Source organism: Naegleria lovaniensis, assembly GCF_003324165.1.
Source record: "Naegleria lovaniensis strain ATCC 30569 chromosome Unknown tig001, whole genome shotgun sequence".
Taxonomy (NCBI): domain Eukaryota; phylum Heterolobosea; class Eutetramitea; order Acrasida; family Naegleriidae; genus Naegleria; species Naegleria lovaniensis.
The window spans coordinates 1000275-1026157 of record NW_025407823.1 but is presented as its reverse complement, the minus strand read 5'-3'; the positions used below and the strand labels follow the sequence as shown (position 1 = coordinate 1026157).

Here is a 25883-nt window from a genome sequence, read left to right as displayed (position 1 = left end):
AAATCAGAGTAGATAATCGAAAGAGTACTGGAAACTCATTGGGGGGTAGACCCAAATTCAATCTGCCATGATTATGACCTTGGGTCAAGAATATTTGAACGTGTTGAGGCGGTAATAATTATGATTGAAAAGTTGAAAAGTTTATTCTGTTCATTCATGATCAGAGCAGGAATCATCCAAGTCCTCGACCAAATCATCCACCACTCCTTCCTCTTCTTCTTCTTGGTTTTGTGTGAAATATTCTCCATATAAATCATCGGCAGAAACCACCTTTCCAGAAGCATCTCCTTTTTCTCTAGAATGTGCTTCCTCTTCCAACTTTTTTAAATAGTCTTGCTGCACCTTGACAACTTCAAGGCTGTTATTGCAATTTGAATAAGCTTCCAATAGATCATAATTCAATTCAATGAACGAGTGACCCCATTTAAATTTGCCAAGTAATTGCTTTGCCTCCTCTTTCAATCCACAAATGTACATGGTAGCAGCTAATGCCTCAGCACAACTCAATTTAAGTGGTCTTCCGTAATTGACAGGGTTTGCAGCTACTAGATATGGTAATAATCGATTATTCGGTGATTTGAGCTTGTGAAATGGTACCTGATCAAGCTGATTCCATGAACAGTCCACCACACATGCTCCATGCTCGAGTACAACGTCTCTATCAGCCTTTGAAACTGACTGTTTTCCTTGTGGTGTCAACACGACTCCTCTGAAATGACACGAAACTGGTAAACTTCTCAATAATCTCATTCTTTCTAATTTTTTGCCTGTGCATCTTTTCGAGTCACATTGTTGGAAATCCCACATGGCAAGGTCAATTGGAAATTTGGTCAGTTTTTTCTTGGGCTGTTCCGATAATGCTGCTTGTTGGTGAGAAGATGACGACGAAGATTCTTGTTGTTGCTGCTTTCTCAGTTTTTTCTCTGCCAATCGTTCCAAACGAATTTGTTTTTTTGTTTTTTTCTCTCTCTTTGGTTTTTCCTTGTTCTCGTCTTCAATGTGTTCTTCGTCTTGCTCTTCTTCTTCTTCATTGTGTTCCTCTTGGTTTTCTTCCTCCGAATTATTTTCGGCATCTTTTGAATTATTTTCTTCGCATCATGTTGCTCGGAGCCTTCTTCTTCTTCACTTGTTTCCTCCTCCTCCTCATCATCATCCTCTCTATATAATTTCTTTTTACTATAATTAATAGCCGATAAAGAGCTTGTATCACTCTCATCATTCAAGCCCAGAGATCCCGATTCAGAGTCCAACATGGTAGCTGCTTTATAATATCCACCATATCCGCCAGCTTTATATCCTCGATGATAACCTCCTCTTTTATTGAATCCGCCACCGCCTTTTGCAGATGCTGATGACTTGTTTCCTCGTCCTGAATTGTTGTTATTGTAATAACCGTCATCATCAAAGCCTTTTGACTTTTTTCCCATTTTTTTTTGAACTTGAAACTCACTAATCCTTTTGCTGTTTCAAACTCACGAAAACAACACCACTGTCAAAGACATCCGTTTAAAATTTGTTATTTCTTCAACAATGATATACTGATACTAACAATGGCAAAACTTGAAATGTCACAAACCCTTTTTATTCCCTTGTCTAAAATTGGGGCTATTCAAGAAGAGTGTTTATCATGGAATTAAAAAGCAAGGAAAACAAAAAATGCAACCACTACAAGTAGACCCAGGTTCCATCCATGAAAACTCGTCACTACGTCCTTCCCATCCAATGAAAGATCTTGATCATTCAAATGTACACTTCTCATTCGAAAACCTTCCAGTCACGTTGCATCTTTTTAATTTGTATTGGAGAGAACACATTCATTCCCGTTCATCCTCACAAATTCAAATACTTGTCAAAAAATTCAAACATCGCATGCGACAGTATCCGAAACCTTTTCAAATGCGTTTCACATTGATTCATTCATTGGGAACAACAGATGAGAGTGGCACCGATGACAATCACTTTTCTTATCCTTCAGATGTCAAAGTATCATATAATCATTCATGCATCATTGTTTGTGATCATATGAATGGAAGACTTCAATTATTCCATTTAAATACAAAGAAATTTATGACAAGTATTTCACATACTCTAACCCTGACTCATCCCATCACTCAAATTGTCGAACAAAGTTACAAAGGATGTTACGAAGACGCAATCATCTTTGCAGGAGTTGCCGATGCCATGTACAAGTTTGATTTGGGAGAATTAATTGAACAAGCAAAAGAACGTCCTAATGAGCCTCTTCCATACATTTGGAAACATGAAAAATTCAATTGTCCTCGCGGAATTACAGTCACAAATTGCAAAGTTTATGTCAGCGATATGTATGAGAATTTAGTGAAAATTTTGGACTCTGTGAATGGTCAACTGCTTTGCTCGATGAGTATTCAGAGTCCGACTGGCGTTGATTTTACATCGAAAGGGCTCTTATTGATTGGACAAGGAGATCCCTTGCATTGTGTGAACATGTTTCAACATGGAGAAAGTTCAGCCTTAAACGACTGGAAATCCATGAAACAATGTGGACATGGAGGAGAGCATTCAACAATATTTAAAACGCCCTATTCCGTTGTTTATGACAAGACTGCAAAGAATTTTATTGTAAGCGATACAGATAATAATCGAATACAAATTTTATCAGAGGATGGGCAGTTGTTGAGAGTTTTTGGAAGTTTTGGAACAAATTGGAGAGAATTTAAGAATCCATGTGGAATGACTTTGAATGAACAACATGGTGAATTAATGGTATGCGACACGGAAAATCATCGAATTCAAATTTTTCAATGAATCATTGGGTTAAATTTCCACTGTTGACTTTGTGGCAATTTCAACCAATTTCAACATCCATGGAATTTTATTGAACCAGTGGAAGATCTTATTGGTACGTGTCACTTGTTTCATTCATTCAATGAAGGATAGACTGATCGTGGATAGTCACCCTCAGAAAACACATTAACCGTATAGGCATGTCCATTTACAACCACATTGGATAAGGCCTTCTTGTGACCTTTCAAATGTTCCAAATGAGCAACTGTACACAAAGCCATGAAACATTCGGGTGAAATACCAACCCAAAAACTACCACAAGATTTGAATAATTGATCATTCTCACCGTGGTCATTGGTGACATCTTCATCTTGTTTGAAACGAATGCAAACATAATCAGCAGTAGTTTCCTTGTCCAATCGACCAGCAAAATTAATCATATCTTGACCTAAAAAGTTGTCATTGGAATCGTCCACCAAATACTATTTCAGTGTTGTCGTGTCCATAAATTTTCACACCATAATATATATATTATTATTATTTTTTCACAGAGATCATGCATACATTTTCGCCAATTGTCAAAACATATTGTTAGGAATACGCATCATTATGAAAATTTCACCTTCACTCACCTTAAACCAAAAATGATATCCACTCACAGTCGATGCATTCTTCTCACCAACCACACAATGTTCAAATCCACTCAAATCTCTATTTCTTCCCATATCATATTGAGTGAACCAAATTGAATACAATTTTTTCTTGATTTCACTCTTATTCGTCATTTTCAAATAGTCCTGAGCCAACACTTTCATACATTTGGTTTCAATAATGGCATCTAAAAAGTTTGAAATTTCACCTTCTTCCTGAGGAGTATTTTGTTCTCTTTTGAGTTGATCCAAATTATAATTGTCAAATAATTTATAGATCAATCCATAGGTCTTGTAGGATGATTCCGAATGGGCAGCTGTGTCAATAAATTCACGCACACTCGATACAACATATTGTTTTTTAGAGGAATCGAATTTATAGAGACGAAATAAATTGAAATTGGGATTTTGTTTTTTCTTTTGAGTACTGCACACGAGTGTGATGAATGGAGTCGAGACAGAAGTGGGTTTTGATGAGAAGGGAGTGAGACGATTCTCATCTGCTTGCCAGATCTTGTCAAAAATGTTGTTGGAAGAGGGTGCGGATGATGACATTTTTTTTTGATTGCTGTCAAATGTAAATGTTCATCGTTTGATTTTGGTTTTGGAGGCTTAATTCGAAAAAATGCGAAAATCATTTCATGATTCCTTTCACGATGATGATGATTGAACAGGTTATTGCTCGGAATCGTTGAATGGTGTAGTTTAATCTATGAAAATGTGTCCATTCATAATGATCATTTTTTTTGAGTCGTTGGATGATGATTGTTCTCGAGAAATCCAATAATGAAAGTTTTATTGGATCAAAAAAAGAAATTACTATTCTAAGCAATTTCAGATCAAAAAACAAATACAGAACAACCACCATCATTCGAATGACCAAGTCTCTACATCATCCAAGCAGCGGAATGTACTCTTCTCCATACTTATCCTCAACTTTACTGTTATTCATTCTTCTCATCACCACTCCGAGCTTGTCCCACATACGGGTTGGACTTTTTGTACTGGGTCAGGATCCTTCCATCATCATAACTCTCCCTTATTGCTCCGTTTTTTCCGTCTCTCCTAACAATGTAGTCATTCCGAGTGGCTCCTCGCTCACCCTTACTGTTTCTCATGCCAATGATTTGTACATGCCCACTCTCTCCGCGACGAGCTCAATTTCACAATTGGATGCCACCTCCTTTGCTTCTTCTGCTAAAAATTGTTTCTACCTTGTGAATACAGCGAGTCAATATGATGCACTAAGCGCATCGGATGTGAGGGCAACGAGCAGTAAAATCATGTCAGTCGTGTTTAATACAGTAGGAACGAACAAACAATATAGGTAAGTTCATCAAATGCTTAAAAGGATTGGAAATAGAGAAATGGGTAACTTGTTTGGTGACACGACGTGATAGTCTTCGAATTGGTACTTGCTTTGCATATACACGACGAGTCATGGATAGTGTGATTGAGTTTATTCCACTTCCAGTTACTGTGATTCATGGATATTCAACAGGAACGAAAGTGGCCCTCACCTATTCTCCAAGTATTTCAGCTGACACCCTTTTTGCATCGACATGCATGGCCAATATTCCAAACAAAGTGTTAAGCTATCAATCAATGATTGGTTCTGTAATTACTCCATCCAATATTGTGAATGATCCAACAATAGATATGACTTTGGGAACTCATGGCAAGCTAATCCTGGGAGGAACGTGGAATGCAGAAAATTTGGATGTCCTTCTAAATGATGTCATCTATCATGGATACAATTACAAATTCTTAAAAGGTATTCATATTGAGATGCGAAAACCCAATGTCACACTTCTAAAAATTCCTCTAAAATTTAAACGACATATTAGTGCAGCTTCTGAATGGGTGACATTGGACTCATTCGAAGTGTTACCAAGAAGAGCAGCAGATCCCTCCGAGTTAGAACTTTTATTTAACAATTATTTTGTGGATGGATCTGTTTCAGATATTCAAGTTACCATAGACCCAAACACTGCACCAGTATCCATTGCGGATGCCACTGGAGCAGCAGCTGTTACGGATGTAAATGTCTTACTGACATATAATTATTATCAAGCCACATTTTACGATGTAGACAGCAATCCAACATACCAATTTACTGTGAGCGACGGTATATTAACTAATTTTTTATTAACACAATACGCAACCTTGTTCTCGTGTGGTTTGAAGAGACGTAGAAATATGTATCAATACTATGCACCAACTGTGTACCATTTTATTGGATATTCTTCTCATCATAGAATGTTATCTTTCGATATAACAAACAAATGGTATGATCTTGGAGCTGCAATTAATACCACTTCCCAAATGTTTTCACAAAGCACAGTTATAGTTTCAGACTTTGTCAATACCAATACCAAAACTCAAGACGGAATCAAAGTAACCTTAATGGAGAGTGCTGCCACAGATTATGACGCCTCTTTTTACTCGCAAAATTATTTGGTGTCCATTCCTCATCATAAAGAAGCACTAGCAACCTCTCCGTTAGAGTTCACAATTTTGGATTCAACTGATATGGAGGCTGGAATTCTCATAACGCAAGAAGATTTTCAAATGAAATATCAAATGGACCCAACTGCTTTTTGTAACCAAGATTTCAATACGGATATTGGATATCAATTGAAATATTTCTTTGAATCCTATGACCACACAATTACCAAATTGCCAGAATACAGCCCAAGACTCAATTTTTCAACCAATAGCGTTTCGCTAGGAACTGATCACAATTCTCTAGAAATGTCATACTCCAATTTAGGTTATTTCCAAGATTTTGCTATTGAGATAGACATGACAAAGATCCAATTCATGGAACCAAGAATAACAAGCACTGATGTTTCATTTAGTGTTATTCCTGACACTACTCCATTCTTTGAAACAAATGCTACCATCGCCATCAATATCACCAACAGTGGGGATGTCGAAGGAACATTTGTCTTTGATTTAACATGTATGGATCCAATTTCCATTGTGGATGCTCAAGGAGGTCACCGAGTTCTCACCATTTCTGAAAAAGCCACATCTTCCGTATTAATACCTGTCACTAGTGCCATTATTAATTCCCTGCAGTACGTTCCTTGCTCAGTTAGCATTCAAATTAACAGAGAAGAATTATGGAGCTACTCGGACAAATCCGTTACCGTGCAACAAAATATTACCATAGATCATGGATATTTTATTCCTCGATGTCAAGCACGATACTATGAACCTTTTGTCTTTGTGGAGAATGTGGAATTAGTCAAACCAGATTTCACACGAAATTCCTCTCTCTTCTTCACCAATATCGTTAGAGTGCAGTTAAAGAGTAATGGATCGGATCCTATTTCAGCAAACGTCAAAGCAGCGTTGGCCTCTCTCGCTGACAATCCATTCCAAACCTATGATCAGTATTGGGTGAACCTTTCTCCAACACATAACCATGCATTTCTCAATTTCACCATTCATAGCGACGCTGCCACTCAGATTTTAACAGAAAGATTGAATAAGAAAATGTACACGTTTGTTTTGAATATTTCTCTATTGGACGATTACGTTTGCTGGTCACAAGTAGGAAAAGGAGGCTTATTCAATTTTTTATTTCACGTCGAGTATGACTGTCCTTCTGGATACACAGACACGTTGTGTGACATGCCCATTTGTTTCAATCACAATGCATCTGACAATGAGACATGCAGTTCACATGGACGCTGTGTGTTGCCTGATACATGTATTTGCGACGAAAATTATATTTCCGAAAATTGTTCCATTCCAGTGTGCTTTTTAATTGCAGCAAATCACTCCAATTCGTGTCACGGTCAAGGAATTTGTCAAAGCGCCAACAATTGTTCATGCTTTGATGGATTTACAGGAAATGAATGTGAAATTCCCAAATGTTTTGGAATACCTGCTGGTACACCTCTTGTCTGTTCTGGACATGGTACTTGCCTCCACAAAGATAATTGTTCATGTGATAGCGGCTATGTTTCAGAAAATTGTTCACTCCCCGTTTGTTTTGGTCATAATTCCTCATCGCCTCAAGCTTGTAGCTCTCACGGTGTGTGCCAATCTCCCAATAATTGTTCGTGCGATGAGAATTATGTTTCCTCGAATTGTTCCATTCCAGTATGTTATGGAATTAGAGCTGATAATTTTACGCATGTGTGCTCGGCAAGAGGTGAATGTCTTGATGCCAATAATTGTCAATGTAGAGAGGGCTATTTAGGAAAAAACTGCAGTCTTTCTCTATGTTTTAACGTTCCTTCCAATGACAGCTCTGTTTGTAGTTCACACGGAGTTTGTCAAGACTACAATCTCTGTCAATGCTTTGAGGGTTATGTTTCTGAAAATTGTTCAGAACCTGTCTGTTTTGGAGTTAATGCAACATCACCCTTAGTGTGCACTTATCATGGAAATTGTGTTTCTCCCAATGTTTGTGAATGTCATGAGAATTACATTTCGGAAAATTGTTCCATTCCTGTTTGTTTTGGAGTGGCTGGTAATGAGAGTCACACTTGCTCGAGACATGGTGAGTGTATGAGTGCCAATAATTGTTCGTGTGATGAAGGTTATACAGGTGAAAATTGTGAAATTCCAATTTGTTTTGGAGTACTATCCAACGACTCATTAAGGGTGTGCTCTTATCATGGTGAATGTGTGGCATTTAACAATTGTAGTTGTCATGCAGGTTATATTTCACATGATTGCTCCGAACCTGTGTGCTTTGGACATAATGCAACATCTCCATTGGTTTGTTCCACTCATGGTGAATGTATTGCACCAAATAATTGTTCATGCTTCGATGGTTATGTTTCTGAAAATTGTTCCATTCCCTTATGTTTTAACATTCGAGCTGATAATTATTCAAATGTTTGTTCTGGTCATGGACTCTGTCAAGATTTTAACAAGTGTCACTGCGACATTGGATATGTTTCACAAAATTGTTCAGAACCTGTTTGCTTTGGTGTCAATGCCACATCAACACTTGTCTGCTCCTCCCATGGACAATGCATATCCCCAAATAGTTGTGAATGTCATGAGAATTACATTTCTGAAAATTGCTCCATTCCTGTTTGTTTTGGAGTTGCTGGCAATGAGAGCCATACTTGCTCAGCACATGGTCAGTGCATGAGCCCCAACAATTGTTCATGTGATGAGGGATATACTGGAGATAATTGCGAAATTGCCATTTGTTATGGATTCTTATCCAATGATTCATTAAGGGTGTGTTCTAATCATGGTGAATGTGTTGCATTTAACAATTGCAGCTGCCGTCCAGGATACATTTCACATGACTGTTCTGAACCTGTGTGCTTTGGACACAATGCAACATCTCCATTGGTTTGTTCCACACATGGTGAATGCATTTCTCCGAATAATTGTTCATGTTTCGAGGGTTATGTTTCTGAAAATTGTTCCATTCCCTTATGTTTTAACATTCGAGCTGATAATTTCTCACATGTTTGCTCTGGTCATGGACTCTGTCAAGATTATAATGACTGTCTCTGTGCTGACGGGTATGTGTCACGCAATTGTTCAGAACCTGTATGTTTTGGATGGAATGCAACTTCAACACTTGTGTGCTCCAATCACGGTACGTGTGTGTCCCCAATTCATGTGAGTGTGACGAGAATTACATTTCTGAAAATTGTTCCATTCCTGTTTGTTTTGGAGTGGCTGGCAATGAAAGTGAAACCTGCTCAGGACATGGTGAGTGTACGAATGCCAATAATTGTTCATGTGATGAAGGTTACACAGGTGAAAATTGTCAAATTCCAATTTGCTATGGCATACTATCCAATGACACTTTGCGTGTATGTTCCAATCATGGCGATTGTGTGGCTCATGACAATTGTAGCTGCAGTCCAGGATATATTTCACATGATTGTTCTGAACCAGTATGTTTTGGACATAATGCAACATCTCCCTTGACTTGCTCGTCACATGGTGAATGTATAGCACCAAATAATTGTTCATGCTTCGATGGTTATGTTTCTGAAAATTGTTCTATACCTTTGTGCTTTGACATTCGAGCTGATAATTATTCAATTGTTTGTTCTGGTCATGGAATTTGCCAAGATTTTAACAAGTGTCACTGCGACATTGGATATGTTTCACAAAATTGTTCAGAACCTGTTTGCTTTGGTATTAATGCCACATCCCCTCATGTGTGTAGCTCTCATGGTCGGTGTGTTGCTCCAGATGAATGTCTTTGTGCTTCGAATTATACTTCTCCAAATTGTTCCATTCCCTTATGTTTTGGAAAAAGAGCAGATGATCCCTCTGTCTGTTCGTCTCATGGACAATGTTTGGAACCAAACAGCTGCTCATGCAAAATGGGAACATATGGATCTACATGTGAAATTTCAGATTGTTTCGGAATTTTAAGTAATCAATCCAATGTTTGCAATGGAAATGGAATTTGCACCGATTACAATTTTTGTGAATGTTTTTCAAATTTCACAGGACAGACTTGCACCATCTCTGCATGTTATGGTTTTGCTTCCAATGATTCTCGTGTGTGCAGTGGAGGCCGAGGAGATTGCCTTGGACCCAATCAATGCCAATGTCATCCAAAGTATCATGGCAATAATTGTGAAATTTCAACATGTTTTGGAATGTTGTCCAATCAAACTCAATTGGTTTGTTCTGGAAATGGACAATGTGTGGATACCGATATATGCAATTGTACTGCAAATTATGTGGATGCGACGTGTTCAACCCCTGTCTGTTTTGGCCTGAATGCATCTCATCCAAATGTTTGCTCTTCACATGGAGAATGTGTAGCACCGAATCGCTGCTCTTGTTCATCAGATTATTCTTCTGAAAATTGTTCCATTCCAACATGTTTTGGCATTCGAGCAGATAATTTTTCACACGTGTGCTCTGGTCATGGAATTTGTGTGGACGTGAACACTTGTCAATGTACTGAAGGATATACTTCTCAAAATTGCTCAGAACCTGTATGCTTTGGATACAATGCCACTCATGCTCAAGTTTGCAACTCACATGGTCGCTGTCTTTCTCCAGATGTATGTGAATGTGATGACAATTACATTTCAGAAAATTGTTCCATTCCAGTGTGTTTTGGAATTGCCGCAAATCATTCCAACTCGTGTCATGGTCAAGGAATTTGTCAAAGTGCCAACCATTGTTCATGCTTTGATGGATTTACCGGTATTAATTGTTCCATTCCTATTTGTTTTGGAATTCAGGCAGATCACCATTCAGAAGTGTGTTCTTCACATGGTGAATGTATAGCTCCAAATAATTGCTCATGCATGACTGGATACACTTCCAACAATTGTTCAGTTCCCATTTGTTTTGGGATTATGCGCGTGAACACATGCTCAAGTCATGGACATTGTGTAGCACCAAACCAATGCGAATGCCAACAGGGATATATTGGATTGGAATGTGAAATTGCTCTCTGTTATGGAATTCCATCCAATGATACAGCTCGTACTTGTTCAGGTCATGGCTTGTGCACATCGTTCAATCATTGCACATGTGATGCATTCTTTGAAGGAGCAAATTGTGAACAGTATAATGAAACTACAAACACAATACCATGTCCTCAAAATAATGGACTAGTTTGTTCTGGTAATGGTCAATGTCGATCAAATGGTACTTGCCAATGCCATGAAGGATATACGTCTCAAAATTGCTCAGAACCTGTATGCTTTGGATACAATGCTACTCATGCTCAAGTTTGCAACTCACATGGTCGCTGTCTTTCTCCAGATGTGTGCAAGTGTGATGACAATTACATTTCAGAAAATTGTTCCATTCCAGTATGTTTTGGAATTTCAGCAAATCATTCCAACTCGTGTCACGGTCAAGGAATTTGTGAAAGTGCCAATCATTGTCATTGTCATGATGGTTTTTATGGGCCTCAATGTGACTTGGTGACATGTTTTGGCATTCGTTCTGATCACGAATCTGAAGTGTGCAGTGGAAGAGGAAATTGTTCTCAAACCAATACATGTCAGTGTGAAAATAATTATTTCGGAGCCAACTGTAACATCACGACATGTAACGACATTTCTAGTAACAGTTCAGAAATGGTGTGCAACGGACGAGGAATTTGTTCCAGCTACGATACATGTACCTGCAAAGGTGGATACTATGGAAAGTGGTGTGAAATGGCCTTGTGCAATGCGTCCTCATGCATTCATGGACATTGTGAAGGGTCATCATTTTGTCAATGTGATTCTCATTGGATTGGTGACTCGTGTACGATACCTACTTGTTTTGGAAAATCTGCAAGCGATAGTTCCACATGCAGTGGAAATGGAAATTGTACTGATGTTGACACTTGCAATTGTACATTTAATTACAAAGGAATGCAGTGTGAAATTTTACAAATTGGAGCAGATGAATGCAATATATATCCTTTCATGACACTGAAAGAATCGGAGTGGTTCCCCAAGTCATTGAATTTTGATTTCACAACCTCACAGCCCAATATGACAAGTCATGTCATCCGAGATACCATACCATATAGTAGTCTTCTTCATTTGAATAACAAGTTTAATTATCAACTTTCTGTTGAAAATAAGGGAAAACGTCCTTTACAATTTAGAATTCAGTCATATTGTAAAGAAAGTGGATCATTTAAACAATTGGGAGTTCCGTCCATACACGAACAGAAAGAATTATCACAATACTCAACTCTTACTCTTGAAGATACAGATTCCTTTGGATTTGGATTTTATTTCACACGTTCGCAATTTAACAAATTGGAAAATATCACTTGTTACATTCATGCTGAGTTTATTCCGTCTGGAATGTTTGAATCGTGTCAGAATGCGGATCAATCTCATCAATCTTTCAAACAAATTCACAATATCTCTATAATATTTGAAAATGTGAATTCCTGTCAATTTATTGATGAAGAAGATGTGAGTTCACACTATATAGATTCAACGACTTTGGCAAAAACCTTTGAACAGTATGAACCTATTTTCAAGGAGCTTTTATTACAATCGTCCACTAACGAAAATTCCACAGCCAATAATTATCTCCAAAGTAATAGCTCATCTTCAAGTATTATTGAAATTATGAATATATTTACTCAAAAGAGAAACAATTGGGTCATTTCATCCTCCAATGAAAACAACAACTCATCCATGTTAGCAGCCAATTTACTATTAACAGTACAAGTTTCGAATATGGAAAATCAATTTGGAACGTTTCTTCCAACATTATACTGTAAAGATGAACGAATAATGTGTGGACTCGAATTTACAGAACAATATAGAAAAACTCAACCACCCATTGTGCTATACAATGATGTGAAACGAACATTTTTCCAATTCAATGTTACCATTCTCAATTTTACCGCAAGTATTGACTTTGGAAGAGTGAAAGGAGGAAAGGAAGGTATTGCTACTGTCTCTATTGATGACATGGATTTAAATTGTACACTATTTCTTATACCCAATCCGGAAGCGTGTTGGTTATCTCAAACTACAAGCCAACAAGAAATCACAAAGCGACACACTCTTTTCGAACACGACTTCAAAAAACATCTTTTTGAGAGACTCATTTCAAAGTTCAAGTTACCTATCGTTTCTGGAGAGTTTACCTTTCTTCAAGAAGTTAGACCTTTCGAAATTGGTGTGGTTGCTCTCACGTATACATGCATGAGTTTAGGATTTGCCTCCATATTGTGCGGCACGAAAATTCCAAGAGATCGAAAACATTCACTTCTCCAGTTGGTGGATTTTGTCAATGAAAAAACGAGAAAGAAATTGTTGGCCAAGTTCAACAAGGACGCACAACGTCAGAGCGAAAATGAACCCATTGTGACTGAGTTTTTGTGTGAAAATTGTGGTCATCGTACGTTGAAAAAAGCCAAATATACCATTCAAGTAGAGAGCTATCAAAAAGAAGTCTCATTTAACGTATGCGAGAATCAAATTTGCTTTGATGCACTCTCTTCCATTCACAATGTGAATTATTCGAATTGTTACAAGTGCTTTGATTGTGAGACGGGATTGGAATTGAATGAGGCACCTTTTTATGGAATTAATCTGGATCACAACAATAGTTCTGATATGATTCCTCCAATGATGTCTCAGTCTATTTTATTTTCTTCCAACAATGTTGGAGTCATACATGAAGGTGATGATCACACCATGATGCAGCAATGGAATCATGATGAAAATCAGCAAGTCATTGGCCTACTCTATGGAGGAGAGGCAGGAGAAGAGGATGACGACCATCCAATTCTCTACACTGCGTAGTTGCTCCTTAATGGTCTGGTAAATAATCCAACACAATGCTCTTCGTAACCTTTGCACCCATATAACACAAATCCATGCGTGTGTTAAAGATATAACTCTCTAAAAAAGAAGTTTCACAAAATCCTCCTTCCTTGAATGCAACATATTTCAACTCGTCGTCGTTGTGTCCAAATTTCTCTGTCACTAACAAATGTGTTAAACATGAACCATTGTATTTCAATGCCTTGATCACAAACTCCTTAGTAATGAATTGTGTTGGAATAAATTGTAGGAAATAACAACTAATTGCGATCAATTTCAACCAAAATTCTTCATCTTGATATTTTGTATAAAGTGAGCTGTTGCAAAATCTTGACACATCCGCAAATATGGCCGAGTCGTCAGAATACATCTTGCTTGCCTGATGTACTTTCTGCAACAATGTGACCTTATCTTGTGCTTGAATTATTTCTGGATATTCTTCTAAATTACAGTGACCAAATTTGGGATTACAGCCTTTCATCACTGCTTGCATTACGTCTGGATCATTTCTATGTTGAATGGCATGCTGAGATTCGAGAATAAACGAAACATGACGTGTATTCTTAATTGCTGCAATAATAATTTCCTTATCTTTCTGAAGATTTTCTGATGTGACAAGATAGATATTTGGTGAATATGATAATGCTGTTAAGGCCAATAACTTGTCACTTCTCAGCTCTTCTGAAGCGTAACAATACGGATCAGCACTTTGCTGAATTTTCATGGCTTCCAAAATCACGCTCCTATCATTTTGTAATTCATAAGAAGCATATTGCAAATCCGTAGAACGGAACGCTTGTCTCAGTGAACGTAATACGTATTGCCTGTCACTTCGTTGTGCTAGAGTAGCAAATTGTAGCGAATATGTGAGGTTATTACATGCTATAGAAAGTATTTCAGGATCCATTTGACAATCCTGTGACGCAAATTCAAGCGCATTCCCATTGATTTTCACTGCTTCTTTCATAAATTCTTTGCTCATGCGTAAGGAAGCACAACTATACGCTAACGAACGTACATTCACCTTCAATGCTTCAAGCATGAAATGAAAGTCCTGCACCAAATCAGCACAACAAGGTTCTGCAAGAATTTTGACATTATGACGCACAATCGACAAGATAAATTCCGTGTCTTGTAATAATTGACGTGGCTTCCATCTCATTCCAATATAAAACTCTGTTTGGGCATTGCTTGTAAATGCTTGAAACACAACCTCCTTATCATTTTGTAAGTCGACCGAAGCATATCTCAACGCATGAATATCGTTATGTACAGCTTCAAGAACCACATCCCGATCCTCTCGCAATGTTGTTGAAGCACAAAGTAGAGCTCGTCCATTCTTTTGAACAATCTCAAGCATTAGACCCTTGTCTGTAATTTCCAGTCTATACAACAATAATGAATGATGGAATATTCCAATGTTTAAAATAACATCCCGATCATACATAAACTCGATGGGTAAATAATCACATAATCGGTTCCGAACTCGAGTAATAAATTCTTGTTTATGACGAAACCACTTTAAAAAACCCTTTCTTTGATTTTCAAATTTTCTATAAAGTAAATGATAAGCTTCAGAATGATTTGTATCATGTAAATTAAAATCCATCAACTGAATTTTCACAGATTCTTGGTTGAAATTACCAAATGCTTCCGAATGATAAACTGTGCTGATGGAGGATGAAATATCATGACTACTATATTTCAATTTTTTCTTTTCAACACCAGTATCGTGATCATCAAAATCATGGTCATGCGTTTTTTTCATTTTTTTTAAATGAAGATTCTGAAATAATGGAGGAATACCTAAATCGATAATGATTCAGAATTTACTAAGGATTACATTCATCGAATATACTCACAAATCAAGCAAAATTGGATCGATCGACATTGACAGCCACTTATAGCTGTGACCTTCTTCCTCGGGTAAAAAGAATTCATCGATTGTAGGGTTGATCATCCTTATTCTCTCGAATAACTCAAACGAGTAGCCGGAAAATCATGTTCTCTTCAATTACACCTGATGAGCCTTCCAATCCATCATTTGAACCATTTCCATCAATTGATGCTCCCCACCCAAGGAGCACGAGCCTTCTTCAATCATCCATTGAAACTTTTCTTCCTCCATTCCCCATTGTTTCATGAACATGGGCAGATGAGGTGTTTGGAAATTGTGTTGCTGATGTTGTTGCTGAGAGTAGTTGTTTGAATCAATTTCGGAGTCCTTATTACTAGTCATCTCGAACGACTCTGTCATTGGTTTCCAACATAAAGAGGCTGGTTCGTAATGTTCTTCAATATCATCATTCGGATTAGCATTGGGATGATGAGCCATAATTAAACGATGATTTCGTACGACCATAAACTCTTCCGTATTGTTGTTAGCCTTGTTCGGGAAAGACATGAATGAATTCAAAGAAGATGAGTAGGTGAAAGGCTTGTTCATTCCATCATCTTGCTCTTCGGGATCAATTTCCATTGATAACGTAGGCTCTTTAGGCTTTCTCTTAATTTCCATAGTCATGTTATTTCTAATACCGAACATTTGTTGTTGTGGTGAGTTGTTCTTCTTGTTCTATACAGTTGATTTTGTTTTGATTTTGAAATATGAGAATGTTTGGCGAAGCACAGAGTTTTAAAGCTAGCCTATCTCAACACACTCCATATGGATAAATTGAAGAACATGCAAATTGTCAAGTTTCACCAAGTTGTTCGCCTATATTCATCATGAACCTCCATAAAATGACAATTGCACATTTTACAAAAAAGAGAATCCAAGACTTAAATATCATGGTACAATTCCATAAATAGCAAATTGCATACCATTCTTTCAGATTTCTCAGGACTATGGATCCAGAATGAGAATATCAAGCTCAAGAAGCACTGGTCACAAATAAGGGCAAAATTAAGTGTACATGTCTTCAGAAATCAGAACCACCAAGGCTTTACGTGGTTTTAACAAAATACGCAAGAACAAAGAGCCTCAACTAAAGAAATGTTTAATGTGTTCAGTTATCCACAGATTCATAAGTGTGGACAACACAAACATCCTTTGTTGGAATAACAATTACAGATTGCAATCTGCAATCCTCTCACCATTAAGGTAGAACAATGTTCACACAATCGTCTAATAATAGTTTCAATTTTCCAACAAGCAAAAAAAAATTCAAAAAAATGTCCAAGGTTAAGGAAGTGACCAGTGATGATGAATTTAGAGGTTATTTGAGAAACAGCACCGGAAAGTTGGTAGTTGTGGATTTCTTTGCTGAATGGTGTGGGTAAGTATAGAGTTCATAGGAACATGCTCTCGATATATCATCAAACACGTTGTACAACATCCGAAAATTTTATTTTGATCATGATCACTGGATGATCCATCTTGATGATCATATCTTTGCATCCATAATAATCCAACACGAACTTGTGTGTGCAACACAATTATTATTAACTGATCACTATTAATAATATTTTAAAACTCATCATGAATTTATAAAACATCCAACACAGTCCTTGTCAAATGGCAAAGCCAATTTTTGAAGAATTTGCATCCCGATATTCCAATGTGGTGTTCTTAAAAGTTGATGTCGATAAACACAATGGTATTGCACAAAAAGAGGGTGTGCAAGGTATGCCAACCTTCATCTTTTACAAAAACAATACAAAATTAACCTCCGTCGTCGGAATGGATATGCAAAAAGTTGAACGATTGATCAACGAGTATGGAGACTCCTTTCAAGCTTTCCAAGGAGGTGGTAGAACTCTCACATCATCCAGTGCTGGTAGTAGCAGCAGTGGCGGCTTAGCTGGACAAGTCTATAAAAATCCTTGGGCCGACGAGAATCGTCCTATTCGTCAACCCAAGCCACAAACCGATGATATGGATGAAGATTTGGATGATCTCGACGATGAGACTCGTAAAGCTATTGAATTATCTCTTCTTCAACAAAAGATCAAGAAGGCAGTTACCAAACCATCCTCGACTTCTGCTTCTTCAACAACACAAGCTGGTACTACTTCAACAACCGAGACTACAGAAGGATCTGCCACCACAACATCACAAGAAAATAACACAGGTGGACTCACCAATGAACAAGTCATGGCAGAAATTGAAAAAACAGTCGATACCAACATTTTGAAAGAACTCATGGAAATGGAATTTTCAAAATTGAGAGCAGTCAAGGCCTTGTTAAATTCTCCTCAACCTCCATCCAAAGAAGCATGCATTGAATGGCTTTTGGAACATCAAGAGGATGCCGATATTGATGAACCAATTCAATTCACAGTTGAAACTGAAGAAGACAAGAAGAAACGTGCCGAGCAAATGAAGGAGCTTCTCAAACAAAAGAGAATTGAAAATAAGAGAAAAATGGAAGAAGAAGAACGTAAATCTCAAAAGGAACGAGAATTAAAGCGTAGAGAACAAGGCAAACAATCCCAAGAGTTGTTAGAAAGAATGAAAGAAGAACAAGCCAAACGAGATTTGGAATTAAAGAAGAAGGAAAAGCAAGAGGAAAAGAAAGAAAAGCTTCGAATGAAACAATTATTGGAAGAGGATAAACTTCGAAGAAAGATTGAACGCTTGAGACAAGAAGGAAAGACAACTGAGCTCGCTCAGGTCGAAAAAGATCTTTTTGATTTACAGAAAATGGGATTGAAGGCCTATCTTGCTCGTGACACTGCAGGAGGAAGCGGCACTCCAACCAGTAGTACCAGCACACCAACAGAGTCATCATCATCTACTACTGCTCCAGCTCAACCCCAAGAAAGTGCCATTCGAGTTCGTTTGCTCGACGGTACAACCATCACTGCCAAATTCAAGCCAACGGATACTATCAAAGCTGTTCATGCACACATTGCTTCGCTCATTAAGGACAGTCATTTTTCATTCAACTGCCCTGGTGTGCCACCCAAGACGTATTCCCTCACTTCTGCGAATATTAACAAAACTTTGGACGAAGAGGGATTACATCCAAGAGGTCAGCTCATTTGCACACGTAAATAAATTAGTATTTACTTTTGTAATCTGAGACCTTTAACCAAATTTTGATTTTGTGAAATTGGTTTAATACAATATTACAATATTCGCACAGAAATCCTCAAGTTCAAAACACACACTACTTGGAGGTATATTTATGTAAATACTTTTTCAAACCAAGAGGATCCTTCTTCTTGTCCACTTCGACTTTCTTAACGGGAACTTCACAAAGTACCTGTATTGGGGCTTGAAAATATTCAACTCTTTTTGCTGCAAATGCATCCATCAATTTCCAATTCTTCAACTTGAAGTCTTTGGTCTCCTCAAAATATTCTCCTACAATGTTATGGAATGGCATTGAGGATGTGACAATTCCGATCACTCGAAGGCCCAACTCTTTCTCAAGCAATTGTGACATGCTTTCAAATGTAAAACCAGCTCCAAAACTATCATGTTTCGAGTTGTCCGTTCCGTGTGTGCTTATGGAAAATTCCTCAATGAGTGGTGAAAATATCAAGTTACAAAATGAGTTCAAATTATAAAATTCGGAAATTTTGTAAATAAAATCAGAAAATGGTTTCTCTTTTCGTAATAATTCACGAGCAATCAACAAGTCGTTTCTTGTTGGAGCCTTCTTTAAAGTTGGAATTCCATCAAAATCATCCTTTTCAAACACATCTCGTAAATGTGGATATAAAAAATCTCTAATATTTTTAACCATTTTCACTTGATGCACAGAAGGAAGTGAAAGCCTCACAATAGATCCCTCTCGAATGAAGGTTGTTGATGTCATGAGAGAAGTGAGAGAACTTTTAGAACTACCCAAAGCATCCACATTGATTGAAATGTAATCAAATGGATTTCTTTGAGTTTCTACATTATTGTTTGTTAAAACTTGAGTCAAATTACTAATCTGGCTCAATCGAATCATGTGCAAACTCTTTCCAAGTTCGTTTTTAAACATCTCTTTACAGAACAAGTAATTTGAATCACTTCCCAACTCCACACAAGTCAATGCACAGGGTTGTGAGCGATGTAAAAATCTTGTAATATCCGTTTCAGTAAATCCGCTTCCAATTAACAAAAATTCCAAGTTCTGTCCGCTTTCATCAAATCCTTTTGGCCAATATTCATTTGGATAATTCCATTCAATTTCTTTGTGAATTTTTAAAGTGGAGGTAATAACATTTGAACTTGGTGTGTAAAAATCGTGATCAAAGGGAATGGTTTGTGAATCATAAAATTCCTTCAACAAACGTGTTCTTTGAGTGCTGTCTTCAGCTGAAAAAGGCTCTTTCGAAATTGACTTTTCCATCTTTTTTGGAATTTTTAGGGTGTGATACAGTAATTTGCTTAATAGGTACGGATAGTCTCGATGAGAAACATGAATAACTTGTTGCAGGTTAGTGCTATCACACGTAACTTCATAAATAGGACGATACATGCTGATCAAGACCAGTAAATTGTGCAGTTCAGCAAATGTGGAGTCGCATAGATTCAGCTTTTGATGTTGCATAGTGGTATGGAGAGCCTTGACAAGATAGTTGAAGCGTGTCTCACATCTTTGTAATAATTCAACTTCTCTGTCGCTTTGTTTGCAACAATATCGTGAGTGAAAGCTTTGCAATGCAACAGCATAAAACAACGGATACAAATCAGGTTGTAAAAATCCCTTCTTTGGTTGTGAGGCCTCTCCGCTCAATGAATCTCTGCTGCTATACAATTTTTCAGTGAGTGATATTAATCCCAGTCTCACACTTCGTATAAATGACTCAATATTAGAACGTAACATTTGTCCTTCAGAAAGAGCATACAAAAAGAATTTGTCAAGACAAACTTTTGGTAATGGTAAACTTGCACTATGAAACTCGTTAAATAACTTTACGCTGAGTGTGGTCACTTCAGAATCGGAGAGAAGGACTAATCTTTGGAATTGATCAGAGGCCTCTGGTATGTGTTGCAAATACGAGAACCAAAATCGAAGACCTTCTTGAATGACTGTGATTGTGTGAGCTGCTTCTGAATACTCGGATGAGTCCAAAATAAAGAGTAACTGATACATGTCTTGCAGCAACGATTCTAAATCGGTCTTGGCAACCAATAACTCGTCACCATGAGGGCACATTTGAGTAATGAGTGAAATATAAGTCCATACTAAAATGTGCTTCACATTGCTGTCATTCGAACCCTTTTCAATTTGTCCCAATAAATTAAGAGCATTTCTGAGAAATTGTAAAGGTTTGTATGAGGTATAGTGTGCAGAGGATGCGACAGCATTCTTTTGAAATCCCTTCCAAAATAAATAAGATTGGGCCATTATCACCCATGTATGAGCTCTCTCATGAACAGTCAACTCATTGAATCTTTTAGAGTTATTCACAAGTAATTGTTTTGCCATTTTGTAAGCGACTTCAGGCCGAGCAAAATAAGTTAATGATATGCCACACAGTGACAACACCTGAATGCCCTCCTTTTTGAATTCAACTTCTCTGGTATTGAATACTTCACAAATTTTCTTACATTGAAATCTCCAATTTAACCTACTCGTAGGGAGAGATCTTTTTTGCATTTCCTGGTTGATCTTTTGTTGCTCTCCATCTCCAAGCATGACTTTGCCAGAGTTGTCATTTGTTTCTTGTTGAGAAGTTGCAAATTCCATCAAGGTTTTTTTCATGGGTCTCAAAATGTCATCCAACAAGTCAATAATTTTCACTTTTACCTCCTTACTTGATGTGAAATGGTTTAAATAATATTCCTTTCTCATTTCCATTTCAATTCTTCGTGAAGAGGAAAGCATGTTTGAATTTAAATTTGAAAATGGATTAATGAGAGGTGACTCTTGATTCTTTTCATATTTCAATTGCTCTTCGTTCAACTTTTGAATACATTTTTTCAATTCGCCTTCCAAAATTGATTTTTCCTCTTGAGGGAGAGACCATTCTTTGGTTTCACTCGTGTTTGTTTGTTGATCAGACTCATCATCACGAATATTCAAAGCTCGGCACAAGACAGAATAAGCCTTTGCGTGTTGATTCAATTCGGAATATCCTTTTGCAAGTCTAAAATAAGCCTTTGCCAACGATGGATCAATCCTAAGTGCTTCCAAAGCATCACGGATCATGTTTTTATAATCACTTAATTGCTGATAACATGCACTCCGATTGGAATAATATACGGCACCATTCGGATCATGTTGAATAGCCTTTGAATATTCCTCAATGGCTCGATCATACTTTTTCAGTTTGAAAAACTTATTTCCTTCCTCCTTGTGGTTCAAGGCCTTCGGAATGTTGGACGAAGAATGATGAACATCGGAATTCATTTTTTTTGAAATTGCAGCAGTCAATTCACACAAAAAGTCATGTGTTTTAAAGATAGATAGTGTTTTATTGAAAGGTGTACATAAAGAAATTCCGAAGAACTCCAGTGAAGGTAAAAGGGTGGATGAGCACCTGCCGATATGAGTGTGCTGGCAAAAAGTTGTCAGACAACAATCACACACTCATAAGAAGGGGTTAGAAATAGAAAAAGAAAAGAGGTATGGTGGGCTAATAAAGTCACACACACGTCATGAAACAAGTATTGTCTTGGCCACCTATTTCAGTTGGAGTGCGTGACTGTGAATGATGTAGTTGGATGTTTGTTTGGCAAAGTTTGAGCAAGTACAAGTGAAAATTATATCTAGTTCATACTGCTCTACTTCTTACACAAGCAAACCTTAATAATGTACACTGGTACGAATGAACCTTGCAAAAAACATGCAGCAACCATAGTAAAATATTAAAGCAATGCTGTTGACGGCAAAATTCAAACGAACCATAAAATTGTCTGGGAACATCTAAAAGTGAGAACAGAAATGACAACTCGAGAGTATTAATGTTCAATATCAATGTCAACAATGTTTCACTTTCAGAGACTACACGTTAGTTATATATATATGATTGCACATGGATGAAATCAAAAGAAGATATATATATAATAAACCACCATAGATATATAATTGAACTCATCCCAATAATTCCTTTTGTCTATCTACAAGTCCTTTAAGGACAAGTTGATAAACTCGTGTGGATGTGGAATAGTCTCAAAAGGTTTGACCTTGACTTTCACATTATCCACAAGCACCTCCACTTCATATTCACGATAGTAGATTCTTGCGACCTCGTTAAAGCCATAGCTCTTGTAGAGAGATTGAGAGTAGGCACCAGTGCATTCAACAAGAACTTTGGTAAATCCTTGTTGTTTGGCATGTTCGATATTCTTTTCAAGCATTCTGGTAGCCAATTTCATTCTTCTGGCAAAAGCAAAAACTCCAGCGCTGCAAATCTTGAGGATCTTTTCCTTCTTCTTCTCTCCACTCTTGGTAGTATCAGGAGATAAGGAACGAGGAGATCCTTGAGATTCACAAGAGTCTGCAGAAATGTTTTCATGCTTTTGAGAGTGATAAATTTCATGCAAACGATCGAGCAAGACTCCTTGTTGAACAACTCCAACGTCGTTACATGGTGGCTCAACCCAAGTTTCATAATCGTGACACAAATGGAAACCAACGACCATGCGAGAATTCTTATCAATAGCAAGCATTGAGTTTCCATTGGCAGCACATTGTTGAGCATAGATCAACGAATAGGCAAAGTAGTTGATTGGGTTGGTCTTGGTGGCAATACATAGAGGTTCTTCCTGGGCAAAAACGACTGAGAGAGCAACAGCCACCTGTTGAGTGTATTCTGGAGTGAAGAGAACAATATCAAATTGGTCAGCAAATGGTTGAGGAGAAATAACGGCAGCCTTTCCAATTTCGACTACATTGGTTGTTGCTGTGGTTGGAGTTGGGATTGCCTTGGCCAAAACAGCATTCTTGTTCATGGAGGATTCAACGGCTGCTGTTTGTTGGTTGTTATTATTGCTTTCGCCACTACTGCTATTCTTCTTGTTCAATTTGGTACTGGTTGCGTTTTCTACTGACGACATGATCATGAGAGACATTGCAAATGAAGTGTGTTGAGGTATGATGAATTATGGTACTTCTGGGTAATTAATGTGTTGTGGTGATGATAATAGTTGTTGTATGAGACAAGTTAGACACTATTACGATCAAATATATATGGAGAGAGAACTACGAGATGGATAGAGTTGAAAATATATAAAAAACTACTGGAGATGGATAATTTGTGTTGGTTAGTGATGAGTGCGTAAAACTACTACAAGCAATTATTCAGCATTGATTGTAATGAGCGTTTGAATGATAGGACTATAGATTGAAGCGTCTGGTTATAACGGACGACAATTATAGTAGAATAAAATTCTTGTTGTTGGTGAAGTGATTAATAAACAATGATGATTGGAAAATCACTATTGTTATGATTACTTGGATTGTGATTAAGATTCTTCTTGCAATTAATACGGAAAAACTTTTGCATCGCTTGCCTGCAAAGCCCGGTTCTTGTTATCAGTGTTGCTGGAGAAACTCCAAAGATGGATCAAGAGGGGTGGTGTATGAGAGGTGTATGTACACAACAGTGAGCAAACGAAAAACAATCGAAAAAGTTTCGGTTGGTTTACTTGAGAGCGCGTTGAGGAAGCACAAACTTTTTGAGGTTGGCGCGGTTGTAGCAAGCGAGTAGACTTCTTGAAGAGAGAAGCTTTGATTTTTTTTGATTTTAAATAAATAAAAATAGAACACTAAAATTGGTTTTTTTATTGGCCAGTACCACCCAAGTCAACATTCAAATCTCGTAACCATCAAATTAAGGCTGCACCACATAGTACCAATTCATGAAAGATAAAGAAAGCAAATGGTTGATTCATGAACATAAAACCCACCTGGGTTAGTGAGTCTTGTCTTGATTTTTCACTCACAGTTCAAGAATGGAATTAGTGTTGATAAGGAAATGTATCAAAGCTGTTTCCATCCATGAATGGTCGGACGATGGATTAGTGAATTTCACACACACACACCCAGCAAGTCATCAGTTACCCAGCTCTCTCAATAGCACTCGGAATTTACACTCGTGTTCAAAGTATTTATCGCTAACAAATGTTCCGACCTCTATCTCCTGGTACTTGGTGTGAGGTCTGTACCTTTTGTGAAACGCTGTACAATGGTGGCAGGAACATTTTTGAATACAATGAATAATGGTAGTCATGTATGAGTTTGTTGGAAAAAGATGACATCTTTTAAACATCTTTTTCGTTGTTCTTCTTCATCTTCAGTATAGTCTTTTTGACAAGATTAAAATCAATGTGTGACCACATTTCTAAATCTGTCAATGGGAAACAAGCTCGCATGGATTAGTATCATCCCCATCCCGTCTAGACCTGTCATTCAATCTTATTTCGTCACCATTGCTTGAAGTGTTGTCCCGTCATTATACTTTGTTTCATCATTCGGTGCGATGATCACCTCAACATGGTCCATCTCCACCAATAAACAATATCCTTTCTCCAACCACACACAACACACAATTTTTCTCAAACAGCTCTCCAATTCGTCACTGAAATAATTTCATGCATTGTAGAATTTCCAATCACATTCGTATTTCCACCCGAGTTGGAACTCTCACCACCCACATACAATCCCAAAAACAATCCCAATGCTAACAACATGACCAATGTGTGCAAAATGATAAATACGAAAAATCCAATCACTAAATTTCGTCTCGAGATTCGTGTTGGAACTTTAATAGGAGCATGATGATTCTGATGAGGATCCACGTGATGTGTATCTTCATGAGGATCATGACCTTGTTCTTCGTGATTGAAATGATTCATCTTGTTGATTGAATATGCATGAGAAAAATCATTTCCAACAAGAGCATCATGATGATTGCTGCTACTACTATTGTAATACGTTGCAATATCAATATGATCAAAATTTGGATTATAAAACGGTTGTTGAATGTCATTGGAATGATTCGTATTGGCCGTTTTCTGTAATTTCTGAGACGATGCATCTGCAACTTCTTCTTCGTCATCGTTTTGAGTACTGGTTGCTGTTGTGGTGTTGATCGACATGGAAGAATGAGCAGAAGAAGAGGATCCAATCACACGTGAGGCTGTTGTATGTACGGGATGTTGTGGTGGTTTTGAGGAAGCTTGACCGTGCACGATGAGGTTAAGAAAGGGTTGGTGAACTACATTCGAATCCAAAGAGGCTTGGCTTGATGACATTTTTTTAAGTGTTAGGGAACGTGCATGACAAGTGACACATTCTTTTTTGCCTTAGCAGTT

At 37.5% G+C, this 25883-nt stretch overlaps 10 protein-coding genes across 10 annotated transcripts; 3 read left to right on the top strand and 7 right to left on the bottom strand.

The window, feature by feature from the left end:
• Positions 1 to 150: 150 nt before the first annotated feature.
• Positions 151 to 1427, bottom strand: C9374_004028 (uncharacterized protein; the record flags this gene model as incomplete). Its single annotated transcript, XM_044693622.1, has 2 exons — positions 151 to 1073; positions 1127 to 1427. The coding sequence occupies 2 exons, from the start codon at positions 1425 to 1427 to the stop codon at positions 151 to 153; spliced, it is 1224 nt and encodes a 407-aa protein (XP_044556158.1).
• Positions 1428 to 1656: 229 nt separating this feature from the next.
• On the top strand, positions 1657 to 2787 carry C9374_004027 (uncharacterized protein; the record flags this gene model as incomplete). The annotated part of the gene is made up of 1 exon (XM_044693621.1): positions 1657 to 2787. One exon carries the CDS (start codon positions 1657 to 1659, stop codon positions 2785 to 2787), a length of 1131 nt encoding a protein of 376 aa, XP_044556157.1.
• Positions 2788 to 2897: 110 nt separating this feature from the next.
• On the bottom strand, positions 2898 to 3971 carry C9374_004026 (uncharacterized protein; the record flags this gene model as incomplete). Its single annotated transcript, XM_044693620.1, has 2 exons — positions 2898 to 3248; positions 3399 to 3971. 2 exons carry the CDS (start codon positions 3969 to 3971, stop codon positions 2898 to 2900), a joined length of 924 nt encoding a protein of 307 aa, XP_044556156.1.
• Positions 3972 to 4291: 320 nt separating this feature from the next.
• On the top strand, positions 4292 to 13657 carry C9374_004025 (uncharacterized protein; the record flags this gene model as incomplete). Its single annotated transcript, XM_044693619.1, has 3 exons — positions 4292 to 4743; positions 4817 to 9220; positions 9265 to 13657. 3 exons carry the CDS (start codon positions 4292 to 4294, stop codon positions 13655 to 13657), a joined length of 9249 nt encoding a protein of 3082 aa, XP_044556155.1.
• Positions 13658 to 13664: 7 nt separating this feature from the next.
• Positions 13665 to 15446, bottom strand: C9374_004024 (uncharacterized protein; the record flags this gene model as incomplete). The annotated part of the gene is made up of 1 exon (XM_044693618.1): positions 13665 to 15446. One exon carries the CDS (start codon positions 15444 to 15446, stop codon positions 13665 to 13667), a length of 1782 nt encoding a protein of 593 aa, XP_044556154.1.
• Positions 15447 to 15692: 246 nt separating this feature from the next.
• C9374_004023 (uncharacterized protein) lies at positions 15693 to 16223 on the bottom strand (the record flags this gene model as incomplete). Its single annotated transcript, XM_044693617.1, has 1 exon — positions 15693 to 16223. The coding sequence occupies one exon, from the start codon at positions 16221 to 16223 to the stop codon at positions 15693 to 15695; it is 531 nt and encodes a 176-aa protein (XP_044556153.1).
• Positions 16224 to 16852: 629 nt separating this feature from the next.
• C9374_004022 (uncharacterized protein) lies at positions 16853 to 18680 on the top strand (the record flags this gene model as incomplete). Its single annotated transcript, XM_044693616.1, has 2 exons — positions 16853 to 16956; positions 17186 to 18680. 2 exons carry the CDS (start codon positions 16853 to 16855, stop codon positions 18678 to 18680), a joined length of 1599 nt encoding a protein of 532 aa, XP_044556152.1.
• A 112-nt stretch (positions 18681 to 18792) lies between these two features.
• On the bottom strand, positions 18793 to 21975 carry C9374_004021 (uncharacterized protein; the record flags this gene model as incomplete). Its single annotated transcript, XM_044693615.1, has 1 exon — positions 18793 to 21975. The coding sequence occupies one exon, from the start codon at positions 21973 to 21975 to the stop codon at positions 18793 to 18795; it is 3183 nt and encodes a 1060-aa protein (XP_044556151.1).
• A 710-nt stretch (positions 21976 to 22685) lies between these two features.
• On the bottom strand, positions 22686 to 23639 carry C9374_004020 (uncharacterized protein; the record flags this gene model as incomplete). Its single annotated transcript, XM_044693614.1, has 1 exon — positions 22686 to 23639. The coding sequence occupies one exon, from the start codon at positions 23637 to 23639 to the stop codon at positions 22686 to 22688; it is 954 nt and encodes a 317-aa protein (XP_044556150.1).
• A 1485-nt stretch (positions 23640 to 25124) lies between these two features.
• On the bottom strand, positions 25125 to 25823 carry C9374_004019 (uncharacterized protein; the record flags this gene model as incomplete). The annotated part of the gene is made up of 1 exon (XM_044693612.1): positions 25125 to 25823. One exon carries the CDS (start codon positions 25821 to 25823, stop codon positions 25125 to 25127), a length of 699 nt encoding a protein of 232 aa, XP_044556149.1.
• Between the last annotated feature and the right edge of the window lie 60 nt (positions 25824 to 25883).